Raw genomic sequence first — 15,048 nt, 5'->3', positions numbered from 1 at the left:
AGCATTGACCCTGGATATGAACCATGACATGCAAATGTATTCACCATAGGTGTAATTCCTGTGGATATTGAGCTGCATAGAAATAACACAGACTTTACTGCATGAGCTAAAGACTGTGATTATTGTACCAACATGCCACAGTGGCAGTCACAAGCAGTTAATGACATAGCGGGCCCTCAATCAGAACCAGGTTAATGGCAGAGAGACTCTAATAGCAGCCTTGTGTTTCGTCAAAGTCCAGAGGTGATGCTGTGCTGCTCTGCACAGCCATTTATTAGATCATGTACAGGAGAGAGAGAGAGAGAGAGAGATGGAGAGTGCAGCAGAGAGAGACAGAAAGCCAGACTGAGACATGAAGGAGAGGACGACATGAAACAAAAGGTCATGGGTCAGAATGAAAGCATAATGTCACTCAGTTGAAGGACCATTGCATTCGTGTTCAAACCATCTGATCCAATTATTTTCATGTTGTTGCAGACGGTTTTACGCTGGATTTTTAAAGATAAACCAGTGAAGTGAGAGATAATAAAAAAGCCACGTCCAGCACGCCTTTCAAAATAAAGCAGTCAAGTTAGCGGTAAAGAACGAGCACTGTCCAGTGAGACTTTCAAAATAAAACTTGTTTAGGAACATTTCATATTTAACATTTTGGTTTTTAATATGCAGAATTATTAACACATAATTTACATTGCAAATGGTCTCAGTTCCAATATGTTTAGGCTCCTAAAATACGTTATTTGAAGGAAAAGAGCAGTGTTTGGGTTTAAATTTGTAATAATCCAGGTTTTATATTTGTGTATTATGTTGGTAACATAACTCATTTATGTACATTACTTAGGTTATTTACGTTAACAAGTCAACATGGTTGGTCTCACAAGAGAATCACACCCCAGTGTCCTGCATGATGGAACACCAACACAAGGGGGCTTCTGGGTGTTTCATAAAACATCACCTGACTTGAACAGCACAAAAACACAACAACCTTCCAGCCAGCGTTGAGATTGATGCTCCAGAGGTACCAACTGAGTCATATTTTGAAAAGTGGTCCACTGTCCAAGCTGCTGTTCTTGACTCATTGGGAGTGAGACCTGATTTGTTTTCAACACAGTTAAAAGTGTCTTTTGTCAAACGAGCTTTTCTGCGTTTAAATAAGAGGACTGCTGTTTTCATGTGCATGAATTGTTAAAACTACTTTTGTCTCCATATCTTTTTTTTTTTTTCAGCCTTTTCAATGCAAGAAGCTGAACTTTTCAGAGAAGCAGCAGCATTTTAAATGCCTACACCCTGTCACTCAATTTCTTATTACTCTTACCCTGCAAAAACGAACCACTCCTCCTGTACCTCTGTGTCTCCCACCTGCTGTGAGTCAGCCTCGTCCTGTCCATCTGTTGTCATGAGAGCTGCATTGTTGATCAAAAGCAGGTGGCAGCAGGCCCTGATCGAATTACGCCACTGATTACATTGTGTCTCATAGTGATGGTATTATATATTGCACTAACCACGTTATATAACCACAATTACACTGACAAAGGAGACAGGCACAGGGGATGTCTCTTGATAGCTGAAGATACCCATGGTTATCCAACCTGTAGGAGATAGTGTAAGTTTATTTGATAAGAGCACAGAGAGAGTGTGAATATTAGATCTAAAACACTTCACAGTCTTAACCATTCAAACCTCGGCCTGTCATTTCCTGAAAATGTGGCAAATAGAATGATAATGTAATTGTTGCAAAGTGCTCAAGAGTCATTTTTGCAATATAATCCACCACAGGCAGATGTGTAATCCTGACACAGCACAGTGCAAACTAGAGATAATGTTTTATTTTTGAGAAGAATACAGTATCAGCAGGTGGAGTCTGCTCTTAGTGTCCAATCACAGGCGTTGCTTTTATCCCCTTTTAACACAGCGGGCGGTTTATTGCACCGCAATGAGAGACCTGGTGTGAAAACGACTGTTCTCTGCAAAGATCAGAGTGCAGAAACACAAATATTAATATGAGGCACTTGATGTTTCCAGGAGCAGATTATGCCCCATTTTAAATTACACTGTTGTGTTCTTTGGGAGACATTGTCTTTACTGATTATGTGAAAAGAAGTAGTTATTTTAAATGTTAATTATGTCCATGCATTTACAATTACACATTGGAATACTATAAATGTTTCTGTTGTTACTGTCTTTTGCCACGTCAAAATTGCCTATCCATCTCCCTCATTAAAAATTCCCGAATCTGCACAGGCCCCGCCCACTATGCAAATGTACAACCGCCCCCTCCGTTGCAAAAACAAAACACGTCTCATTGTTAAGTGGTAACTTGTTGAAACGTAGCTTGAAATGTAGTAATTAGCAATATTAACGTTAACGTTAGTAGTCAGTAGTGAGCTGGCTCAAGCATCGCCGAAGTGGTTGCCATAGGTTGCACATAATGATATGCATAGTATCACTCCGTCCATTAACGGGATTGGATCCTTATGTTTGTGACGTCTCAAACCTGGCAATCTGAAAACGTGTGGTTCAGCCTGTCCTTGGTACGCTGCAGTTTAAAAGCAGACAGGCCCAGCCATGGAAACGACTGCTTATGTTGTCCCTGATGTGTCTTGTAGCACATGAAAGATGAAAGATCTTTATTAGGTTAAACACTTGATTTCACTGGAGGGGGTCTTAACTACTAATAACAGGATAACAGGGCACAAATTGGTAACTATGCCAACAAAAAGACATGGAGCAAACTGGACATGAGTTGAAGTGAGCAGACCAGAATACATACACAGTTTTGTGTTAAATGTAATGGCAAGAAATTGCCTTGCACAACCTTATGTGCATAAACACTTCACATAAATCTTCATCTCCTCAGTGCAAAGAGGATCCTTGGTAGCCAGGAGATGCTTATTGGCTATTCGAGTGTGAGACTGGACCCGACGCACTCCCACATAAGCACTCGTGTCCAGAAAAATGCTGTCCTGTTTGGCTACTGTGTGGTTGTAGTTTTTCAAGGCAGTAGTATTGCATTCTTTTATTTACAGAAACCAGATCTGTTCTTCTTATGTCCTTGTACTGTTTTTCTCTGCCAGAAAAAGAACTGGCTTTCTATGACAACATATGGTCATATTTACCACTGATGTGTGTTAGACTAGCACCACCTGTTTGCTTTTTATTATCAGTATGTATTCTTATTATCTACAGGAAACACAGCACTCAGCAGCAGCATTCAGTGTCCGAATGATCTGCTCTTGCAGCCTGATCTGTTCTGCCTCGCTAATGATAGATATTATCTGACTTATAAAGCTCTGCAAAAACAGACACAGGGAGGACAAGCGTCTCCTCCATTTTCTTAATAACCAGCCCCATCTTATATTTGGAATACAATGTCTCTTCACAACAAGGAACACACAAACAACAAACATACACTCACAGTTATCCGACAGTTTTCCATGCAGGACTCAAACACACACATGTAAAGACGACCTCCTGAGACGAGCTTTAATACAGCTTTGAAATACTGACGGTAATTATCTGCCTGATGATAAATAATTTGACAGTTTATCCCGTTCACTTGTGAACCCAGAGCACTCATGGGAGTTGTTGTTCCGCTCTGCAATCCCACAGGCCTGATCTCAGCCCAGATTACTTTGTTGTTGATGGAAATGTGAAGCCATTGAAAGAGCCATGATTCCTAATTGATTGGAAAATAAGCATCCAGGGGGGAAACAAGTGACACGGGTATCTCTGGTGTTGAGGTATAAAACATGAAGTAAACACCTGACAGAGTGTAGCCGCACACACACACGGCTGTGTGTGAGTGTGTGTGTGTGTCACCTCCTTCTATAGATATCCTGAAACATTTCAGTGTGTATGAGAGAGCTGTATCCTCGCTGTAAGCTGACAGGCTGCCACACTGGTACAGTTACTAAGTGCATGTGACTAGGTCACCATGACAACAGAACTCCCTGGAGCATGCTGAGAGCAGAGAGACGTCACTGGTCTTTGCATGTGTGTGTGTGTGTGTGTGTGTGTGTGTATACAGTACATGTGGCCCTTGCAGAATTTACTGCTGGTCCTGCAGAAGCCGCTGGAGTACAACAGAGATAGGAAATGAAAAGAGAAGAAGAAAGAGGAGACAAAAGAGTGACAGAGAGGAAAATGAAAAGATGCATCAGATGCAGAGGCGGAGTAATAACACTGATGTGCACTCCAGCTCTATTTTACTTTCTGCCAGATGGTCGTATTTGTCTTATCACACAGCAATCATATTTTTCTTAGATGTGTGTGTGTATTTGTTTGTTTGTTTGTGTGTGTGTGTGTGTGTGCTGCTCTCTCTCCTACATAACAAAGCAGGGCATTGATCACGGCTATTCTCCATTCAGCTACTGCACTACTTTGTTCTGACAAACACACCCACACACATCACATTCACATAAACAAACACACAATGGTGTTGGTCTCACACGTTGTGCATGCACACATACACAGATGTCATACACACCCAAATAGGCTCACAGAGTAAACACACATGTTATTGATTGGCTCACACACGAGCCTTTGGCTATGAAGACGCACACTCACACACAGTTTTTCTCTTGTTCATTCAGACAGACGGTATCGATCAGGGGGCCCGGGGGGAAATTCTCTGAAGCAGAGGTGTGGAAACTTTAACAAACTACAGTTCCCGAGATGACACAGTCATTCATCACTCACTTCCTGGTTGTCGATTTCTGTGAACTAACGAGCCTCACAGTGAGCTGTGCATCCTATTATGTGATGTGTTTGGGTGTCTTTTTAGAGAACTTAGAAAGTGTTATTCATGCTGTACCTCAATGCTGTGTTGTTGCATAGTTTGTCTCCCAGGAGACCGTTATTTCCTACCTGCCAAAACAGAAGATATTTATTGATAGTCTTGCATTTTTACAAATAGTGATTGTATATAAGAAGTGGAAGTAGCTACTTTGATGTCATTCTTTGATTTATGGGCTACCGTTATGAAGTCTTGAGTTTGACATTTTTGGCCGTCAGCATCTTGGGTTTCTTGGAGCCAGAAGTTTCAGATTTTGACGACATGATTGGTACTCATTGGTACGCCTCTATGCTGGTTGATAGTCATGGTAGCGACTTGTTAATCACAGGTTGCCACGCCCTAAAAGGACTCTCATTGGGCCAGAGGCGGGGTACACCCTGGACTTACTGGATGCTCACACCCATACCTACGGGCAATTTAGAGTCACCAATTATAGTAATGAGCATGTCTTTGGACTGTAAGGAAGTCGGAGAGAACCAACGCATGCACGGGGAGAACATGCAAACTCCACACAGAAAGGCCCACTTAAGACGAACTGGGGTTCAAACGAGGAACCTTCTAGCTGTGCGGCAACAGTGCTTACCACTGCACCACTGTGCAGCCCTTAATGTGAATAATTTACTAAATGAACATCATGCTGTATTAAGTAGACTTGACTAGCGATTAGAGAGAGAGACCATATCCTCATTAGAAAAATGTTAAGGTAGTAAGTAAAGGAAGACGTAGGCTCATCTTGTGGTAGACTTCTATGCAATCAGACCGCTGCAGTGTCCCCCTGCTGGACATTTTAAAGAATTCAAATTTAATGCACCTCACTATTGGCTATGTCCACTAGCTAAAAAAAAGGACATTTTAACTTGATATTGTCACCACAAGTTTCTATTCCCCACAAAATATACTATACTGTGTCTCATTCGCATTGTTCATTATCTATGTAAATGAGGGAAAGGCAATTTTGAAGCATCATTGTTTACTTGTAATTAGGAGACACACTCCCACACTGCTCTTTCATTAAAGCACCACTCATCATATTGCATTTATATTGGACACAAGCTGTGAGTTTAATAACTCTATCATTTAAAACAGGGCGCTCTCAGGGGATTGATTAATAACAGGAGGCACACAGCTGACAAAATATTAATAGTTTTAAAAAGCCTCTTCAGAAAAATATTCACAGAGACTTTAGCACCTCTGAGAACTGAATACACTAATTTAGTCAACGGTCTGTTAAATATATGATTATACAGGAATACAGCTGTTGATTTGCCTAATCTCATATATAATCATCATATCATATAAGCAAGATATAACATTTAGTTTAGACTGAACTAGATGCTAAAATCAGTGTAGCAGTGTTAGCTATACAATGACACCTCTCTTCACCCCTGAAGTGTTGCTAATCAATATTTTTGGACAGTGGATTCATATGCACAGAATTATCATCCATTTCTGCAGTTCTAGTTCAGTTATCTCTCATCAGCTTTATTTAAAGCAGCAGCAGGCAGCTCTTTTAGCAAAATAGCTTCGTTGCTAACCATGGCTAACTTGCTGCAGATCACTAAAGTCTGGTTTCATTGGGTCCAAAAGGGGGAAAAAAAACGCCGCAGGGAAAGTTCTCCTCCCACTCATTTCTTGGCGACCGGAAGGTTTAATTTATATCCCTCTGTCCCGCAGCACAAAACAACCATAAAATATCTGCAAAGACTGATCAATAAAATGACTCAACTGCTTGGTAAGTTGACCTCCAACTTCGTCTCTGGCCTGCAGTCTGGTATTAAATTAAAAGTTTGTTTCCAAGATATTCTGTGAGTGAAAATAGAGCATGGTGAGAAACCTCGGAGTTAGACGGTTTAAGTTCCCGTCTTCTGAACAGGATATGGAATTACAGACGCAGTGTTTGTCTCTGTTAGTCGACATGCTTCCTCTGGTGAAACCTCAGTAACAGCAGCTCTAATTAGCACACTCCTCAGCGCAAGGATTCTCTGTGACAACAAACCTGTAAATACCTGCATGCTTCTGTCTCTGGGCTGTTTTCATCTCTGTCTGAGTATGTTTGTATGTTTTTGCCACGTGAATGTCAAAATGCCGACATTCTCTTGGTTCTTTATCCGTCAATCTGTTTTTCACTCTCTCCCTGTGAGCCAATAAGTGTGTTTGGGCATCAATTATGCATGGCTGCGTTACCCTGATAAGGCTTAGTGTGACAGTTTGTGCTCCCTGATATATCACCTGTGATTGACGGGTGTTTTTCTGGGCTCGGCGTCTGCAGCTCCAAAAAGAAAATCTTCAAAGAATCAAAGGAAACAGACTTGTTGAAAAGCCTTTAAACGTTTTTAACTTGTGTTGCGGGATTTAACACGGCACAATAAAAGAAGCAGAATGAGCAAAGCCTTTACTGCAATTAAAGGGTCTCTCCCCCTTCAGTCGGCTGGTGTAATTCTCCACCACCTGTCAATCATCTTGGTGAGCTGTCTGTCTTTAAATGGCATCCAGAGAGGATGGGAGATGCAGCCAATCTGTAATAATGAAAGCATGTTTTTGTCATCTAAACTGTTGCTCATTCCACAACTACGCTGTTTCTCTGAGTCTTATATTTGAAAGGTACAAACCGCTCGCTGTTACCCAGGAGAAAGTTGGCAATTAGCTTAGCTTAGCTTCACTCTTTCAATCTGATCTGAAGTTACACACGTCGCGTTTATGTGTTTCGGTCATGATCAGCGCTGATCACCGCTCTTATGAAATTCACTTGGGTAATAAACATAACAACAAAACAGACCCTCGGTTAGACAAAGGGACCCGACCTGTACCATAACCCAAGTCCTAGGATCCATGGGGACCTGTATAGACCTCTACCTGCTGGCCCTTGCTTTGTATTCAGGTGCAGACAAGAGATTTGAATCAATCCTCTCAAATTACTCAAGGTAAGAAAACAAATTTTCCGCAATTTAGAACTATTTGATTACTTCAAGGTACACTCAAGTTTTTTTTTAAATTGGAAAATTTCACAATGTATCAGGATTTTTTTTTTAAAGATTCCAATTATACCGTAAAATCTGGAATATAAGGTGCACCGAAATATGAGACGCAGTCTGTTTTGGGGGGTATCCCAGAGGGAAATTTATTTTAAAAAACGTGTTATTTCAATTTTTTTTTCATTTGAAACACATTCAAAACACACACAGAAATTACAGCCTACCATCTGTTTTCACCATGTCAAGTTGGCATTGCTGCTAGCTACCGGTATACGGTAGTTGAGCTCAGCCTAAAGTAACCTTGATTGTTGTGAGAGTGACGGCTGCACTGGCGATCAGGATGGCGCATGTCTGTGATGAAGCTTTAGATAGATTATAGCGCCATTGTCTGGGTCAATTACCTTAAAGTAATAATCTTAAAATTTTTCTTGTAAATAAATGTCTGTCAAGTCACTATCCATCACCGAATGAGGTAACACAACGCTGATGGAGTCTATGGCTCACTGATGAAAGCCTGTGCATTAGCAGTATATCATATGTTTAAGGACTGGGTGTCTGTGGTGACATTCGCGGAAAAAATCACAAGCAGCCCCCAGTTAGTGATGCATTTGCCATCACGCAACAGTGGTTGGTCTGCCAGACAGTGTAGGTGGAGCCAAGTGGCTGCACTTTCGGTTTCTGTAAGCATTGCGAGTAAACAGTAAAATAATATGGCTGAACAAACAAAGAAAAGATGGATGACTACAGATACAACTTCAAAAATAAGTGAAAATCCAAGAAAAAGGAACAAATTCAACGCTCGGATGCAAACAGTCTAAAAAGGAAAGCGACCGCCAGCGAGGAAAATCAAGAGTTAGAACGGTAACAAAGGGAGCCAATACTTTATAATGTGTGTCTTATACACAAAGTTTTACAGTAGGTAACCTTTAGATACAAATGTGAATAATGCAAACATGCTGGTGATTAAAACAGCATCATGTGTTTCTTTTAACCTCTCGCTTGAAATGTGTTTCTGTCGTTTATCGCTGTGAGAGACTGATCTCTGGTATAATAAGCATCTCTCTGAATAAACAGGTGTTTTCGTCCTAGTAAAACAAGCTTCATCTGTACCCACCATTGGATGACCCCGTTTCCTGTTAACTGTGACAAACGTGCCCTTCAGCAACAAGGAGACAAGTTTCAAATATCAAAAATATTCCAAATTAAGTTCGTTTCAGTCGTGTTTTTCTCCTGAATTATCCATGTGCTGGGTGTTTTCTGTTGAAACTCAGAAACAGAGAGCTATTTTTAATGAGGACAACAGCAATTTACATCTTAATTACCAGGCAGCGGAGGAGTAAGTGAGTTTATGTGGGGATGCAGCCGTCTGTTTACTTCCTGTTATTAATTCACTGACTCGTCTTTGCCTCATCAGCTCTCTTTTTTTTTGCTAAATGGATGCTAAAGATTGACTGTGTTTTGAACTCATTACCATGACAGTCCTATGTAGCCAAAGGTCGTGACCTCAGTCCTAATGATAACATCACAGACTGCCGGGAGGCTGAGTCTACAGGGTTAAAAGTACCATCTGTGGAACAGCTATGATCTGATATCAGACCGAACTGTAAACTTGTTTTGTTCCATCTTCAGTCTGATACTGCCTCCTGATTTCCGTGGGAGAGGGGGAAGAGAAGCTGGCGTATCCGCCTGAATCTAACATCATTTTAAGTCAACACTGAAGCCTTGGCAACACACAGGTTTTGCTAGTGGAATGAAGTGAGTAAAAATAAAAACAAACTCTAATATCCGGGCCAAAACACAGCTTGACAAAAACTTGACAGCAGCAGCGTTCTCAACCAACGTCAACAAATACAGACACTTCTGTTTCTGTCTCTTCTGTATTACACTTTAAACACACGGTCAGTATGAAACACACTGTTTGGTTATAGGTTTAGGCAAAAAAAATACATGGTTAAGTTAAGAAAATACATCATGTGATGGACTGTTGGTTTCCCCAGGGACTCAAACCCCACCCTCCTGGGTGAAAGTCCAGCTGTCCCACAGCACCCTAAGCTGACCTAATTGCTTTCCCTAATACGTCACTCAGATCTGTCTCTGCGAGCATGACGCAAGACTAAACAATCGGCTCGTTGGAGTTGGTGGATTCAAAGGTCTGGACCCAAGCAAGACCTGCTAATCTGCCAAAGACAGCCGTTCAGCCAGTAGAACAGTCAGCAGTCATGTCAGTCAGCATACCTGTGAGTCAGCAGGTCAGCGTGTCAAGCAGCAGACTAAGACGTCGATCAGTGTCAACGCTCTGTCATAATATGAGTCACTACTGAACGGAAAGGTTTGGACTGTACAGACGAAGATTACAGGGAGAGAGGAGACGTGATTGCTGTTATTCTGATATAGACGTGCTATTCAGAGGATCAGCTTATGTAACAATAGAGTCTAATTTTGTGACAAAGTGGTACACTGTGTCTTTTAGAGAAAAAAAGAACAATAGAAGTCGCTGGGTGTAAAATGAATGTATGATTTGTCTGCCTTGTCCTGTTTTAATAGGGCTAATTTGTAGCTGCAGTTATACAGCCATTCAGTCGTAGATTTGATAAAGGCAGCACTAAAAGCTCTTTGATGGTTGTAACACACAAGTACAGTTGCTTAACAGTGTAATTGCAGACATTTCCTTTAACCTTCAGTATTATCTAAAGAGAGACGTGCATGTGTTAGAATAATGGGCGAACATATGTTGAGTCCCAGCTGCCTGCTTCGATAGATTATTGAGTGATTCCGTCAGAGTTAACTTTAAAGCTCGCTGCAGGTTCTCCGCTCGTCCCTGTGGGATCTCCGAGGTTACTCTGAGGTCAAAGTCTCTGTGTCTTCCTAAAAACCTCCGGCTGTTAACAAGAGCCAATTCATCCGTTCATTATTTATTCATGCTGGTGGAATTGAGGGTTGGTGCTATAGTCAACTGAAGAGCATTTAAGGGCTTTAAATTCTGGTTCAGTCATTAGTGGGCAGGAAGACAGAGGATATGTTATCCTGCAGCGGCTGGTGTCTTATTGATTGGCATCGTTCTTCTGACCATTTATCATCTTATGCTGCTTCCAATCCTGGATTAATGAGCTCCTGTGTCGTCCTGTGTCAATGAAATAAAGGCAACACCCGTGCACTTAAATGAAATATTATAACGTTTTAATCCCAGTTATATTTTCATTATGGAATCAAGAAACATAAAAACTGCTCCCACATTTATGAAGTTTGCACGCTAAAGGGGCGACGCCTGCAAGCTAGTTCAGGCAGGCAACTGGGGCTACACTGATTTTACACTTGACATGTGTCATTCTCCCCAACCACCTGACAAACACTCCCTCCCAATTTGGCGATCGATTTAAGCTGCAAGATTTCCAGTCTCTCCCTCTGCTGTGTCACTAACGCTGCCCGCACCAGTACTGTGCTCATACCTTCAGCCCTGATTCGAAAGGAAAACAGTGTGAGAAAAAATACCAAACATTTTACTTCATATTACAAATATATATTATATCCAAACCTCCATCCCCTACATTAAGAAAATGTCATTAAGGGCGCTGGTTAAGCACAGTGAGTAGAGCAGGCGCCCTGTATACAGAGGCTACAATCCTTGAGGCCTCAGCTGCAGGCCCGACTCCAGCCCTCTGCCCTTTGCTGCATGTCGTCCCCCACTCTCTTATTTGGGTACAATTTGTATAAGAAAATCTGTCTACAGAATGAAGCAGACAGACTACAGCTGTAGTTGTTTCCTGTGGACACACTCGCATACACAGTAACATATGTTCAATATGCATCCACAAACATAAGGCAACCTACAAGGTTCAATGAGCTCCCAGCATGCTTACATCAGAGTCCATCACTGATTTTCTGTCTCTTTTTTCTCCCCTCTCTCCCCCTCCCTCTTTCCTCCTTCTTTCCCTCTATCGATCTGCTCACTTTCTCCAGGTCCTTAGGGAACCAGCGATGTTTAATGGCCGCCCCCTTCCGAGGTCGCTGGAGTCTTCGCAATCATAGATCCAACAGAAAAGCTCCCATCATGGAAACCCCCTACATCCACAATGTGCTCCTCCACCCCCCCTGCAGAGGCTGCAGCTGCTGAGGAGGGGGAGTGAGGCTGAGGCAACCTTAACTGTGAAGATATAAGTCACACAAACCATGTAGTGTACCTCTCTGCAAGGAGGGGGGAGGGTCTACATTTGAATCTGATTGATTTCTTATTATTTATGTTTATGTGATCTCTGGAGCAGATTTGTGTTTGCTTGTTAAAAGTGTGTGTGTGGGTGTGGACAGAGTGTGTGCGGAGAAAGTAAAAGAGAGGTAGAAAGAGAGAGAAAACAGAAAAGAGATGGTCCTCCACATCACCCCGTACTCCAGTGCCTGTCTGCACTTCCTGGATGGCCTGTCCTGGAGCCTGGTGTTCCCCTGCTACTGGCTCCTGGACCGGCTCCTGGCCTCCTGTGTGGCCACCTCGCTGGAGAAGCGACGGCGCTCCCAGGACCCCTGCTCTTTCCTCACCCTGTGTGTGCTGATAGCTGCTCCTCTGTACCTGCTGCTCGTCTTCGCTTCCCTGCCCTTCGCTCTGCTGGGCTTCGTCATCTGGGCTCCGCTGCAGGCGGTCCGCCAGCCTTACCTGTACACCTACCGCAGGTCAGTAAACACATCCCTGTTTAAATCACTATGAAACTAACATCACCCTAAAAATCTGCGAGAGCACATTTCATTTGCAGGGCGTCCATTGTGTTTCTCTTAAATGTATTTGCTGTTACTAATAATCTGTATAAAAACACATCTTGAGGTCAACAGGGACAATGTTACATGACTTCTGACTTCCAGTAAGGTTCATTATGTAACTAATGTAACACTATCTCCTTAATCTTATTTAGTAACTAGTAACTGATTACTTTCAGTTACTTTCAGATTACTTCAATACTTACCTACTTACTTAAGTGTATTCTGTAAAAAAACAACGTCATGCACAACTTGCACTATACTGTGATGTTGCTCCCATTTTCTCCCTTGAATACAAAATGATGTGTCGTAACGTGTCGTAACGTGTGCACACTATGCGTGGTGTTAGCGACGGTCAGACGGACGGTTTAGAAATGTGACGGCAGATGTCATAGAGCATTTTTAATAAATGTATCTGTAATCTAATTACCGCTTTTTCTGTAACAGTAACAGAATAAAGTTGCCTTTTTTGTATTTGCTACAGTATAGATTGGTGATTATCCTGAGAGACCGCAGACAAGTGTTTATGTCTTTGGTTATTTGAGAGAATTACTAGGGAAAGAAATTCAAATTAGAATTAAAAGGAGGAAAAATATTCTACAACATAATTTTGAATGAGGTGATCAGTCATTTATATAAACATACCATTTCCTTGGCCTTCATTGCTGTGTTTGGTGTTTCGTATGTTGATACTGGCTGTTTTGTAAAAAGTCTATTTCACATTCAATTTTCTGCTAAACAAAACATCAAAACTAGGATAGGAGAAAAATAGGCCATGCAGATGCAGAGTCATGCCTCATTTTATACCCACAGTGCCTGTTCTTCACCAGGTTCGGAGATTTCAAGAAGCAGGAAACGGATTCATTATCTTCTGTAGTTTTTGTCTCTCATTGGTCTGGCTGCCAGCTGCCACACCTAACCAGTTCTCAAGTGGCAAACCACCATAACCACAAACTTTGAAATACAGTTTTAGGCTCTGTTTGCTGTGGAAGAGCTGCATTCTCTTTCAGTACCTCAGCAGATACCCGAGTGGCACACTATTTAAAATGTGATAGAAGTTTCCTTTTGTGTTTGTTTCCTGTAATTATACTGCTGCCCCCACATTTGTGTGGTAATGGTCTATTGAATTTTATGGGTCCCACCATTTTTCATGGTGTAAAATCAAAGAGCGGTGATCCTGGCGGAGGGAGCCAGGAGAGTGAGAGCAGAAGCAGAATAGAGTCTGAGTCAGTCAGAACATCATGAAATTAAATAACAATGTTTGTGACATACAACAGAAGACAAGTATATGAAAATAAAAGAGAAAGTTTGTGCAGAGAATATCCCGAGTAACTGTTAGAAATTGAGTTATTAAAATTAAATCTTCCCATTTTACGACATAACAAGAACAAACCTGTACATTTAGGGGTTTCATGGGGCCTCTTCTCTGATATTGATGATCTTAGGTGCTGATAAAACCGACTTTTAAAACATACTTCCCAATCTGTAATTCATCTAAAGAGGGTAACGTCAGGAAGTCAGTGACCAAACTAAGAGACAGCCCAGCACATAACTCTATGAAACCATAAATAGTTGTTTTTTCAGATATTGCACGTCAATTACAGAACCAGACAAACCTGCAAGCATTCAAATTACTTTCCCCCCCTCCCATTCAGGTTTCCTTGTGTAGGTTCGACCAATCACATCTGTATATCTAATATGTAGCATGTTCTTATTTAGTTAAGGTCTTTATAAAAACTACCAAGATGTCTGCTACTGATCTGGGATGTTCTTAGTCCACTATGCCATCAATATTAAACAAATTGGACACGTGTTCACATAATGTACGAATGGTATGTGTTGCCTATGAAATCATGTCATGCCAAACATCTCTGCATTGTGTTGAAGCCATACATATTGAACGATTGAATTAGCTACCTAGCCTAGCAGCCTACTGATGTTTTACACATGACACTGCTCTGATTGGTTGTAGCGTATCTATAAGCATTTTGGTCTGCATCGGTTGTAAAAATTCCCAATAATTCGAGTATGAACTGAGAGGTTCCAGACGCCTTATGTGAACTTTGTTAATTGGTCTGATGATGCCAGGCTACAAGCATTAAAGAGGTGTCATTTATCTCATCCAACCCATCAAAAATAAGCATATTTCCAAAAAACCGGCAGACTTTTTACTTTGAATGAATTATGGAGGGGTATTTGGGAGCTCCAGGGCCTTGTTTGACTTGATATTGTATTTTTTGGTTACCTTGTTCAGACCAGACAAACTCGACCCTGAGCAGGGCCAGGCTGGACCAGGAGGTGTTGGGATTGGAGAATGGAGGCCACAGGGCAGAAGCTTCTGTTTCTGCAGTGCCAACGTATGCCTCCTGCCTGACTCCCTGGCAAGGTTCAACAACCTGTCAGATACCCACAGGAGAGCCCGAGAGGTGGGGAAGAGGATCCGCAATGGTGCCAGTCGGCCTCAGATTAAAATCTACATCGACTCACCTACCAACACCTCCATCAGGTGAGTAAAACTAGCTCCAGGTCTCCTTATGCTTAAGT

The 15,048-nt window shown here is 41.8% G+C and overlaps 1 protein-coding gene across 1 annotated transcript in view; it reads left to right on the top strand.

The window, feature by feature from the left end:
• Positions 1–15,048, top strand: part of smpd3 (sphingomyelin phosphodiesterase 3) — a 74,411-nt gene that overhangs the window by 23,782 nt on the left and 35,581 nt on the right. The window contains exons 2-3 of the mRNA XM_069686772.1: positions 11,722–12,423; positions 14,759–15,010. Of these exons, the coding sequence (XP_069542873.1) occupies positions 12,122–12,423; positions 14,759–15,010 (554 nt within the window). The 5' untranslated portion in view covers positions 11,722–12,121. The remainder of the gene's footprint in view (positions 1–11,721; positions 12,424–14,758; positions 15,011–15,048) is intronic.

The sequence above is a fragment of the Semicossyphus pulcher genome, unplaced genomic scaffold (genome assembly GCF_022749685.1).
Source record: "Semicossyphus pulcher isolate SPU_LCO1_2020_fin unplaced genomic scaffold, fSemPul1.0.p SCAF_8, whole genome shotgun sequence".
Classification (NCBI taxonomy): Eukaryota; Metazoa; Chordata; class Actinopteri; order Labriformes; family Labridae; genus Semicossyphus; species Semicossyphus pulcher.
Note: the sequence above shows the minus strand (reverse complement) of the source record. Positions and strands in the feature narration are given on the sequence as shown.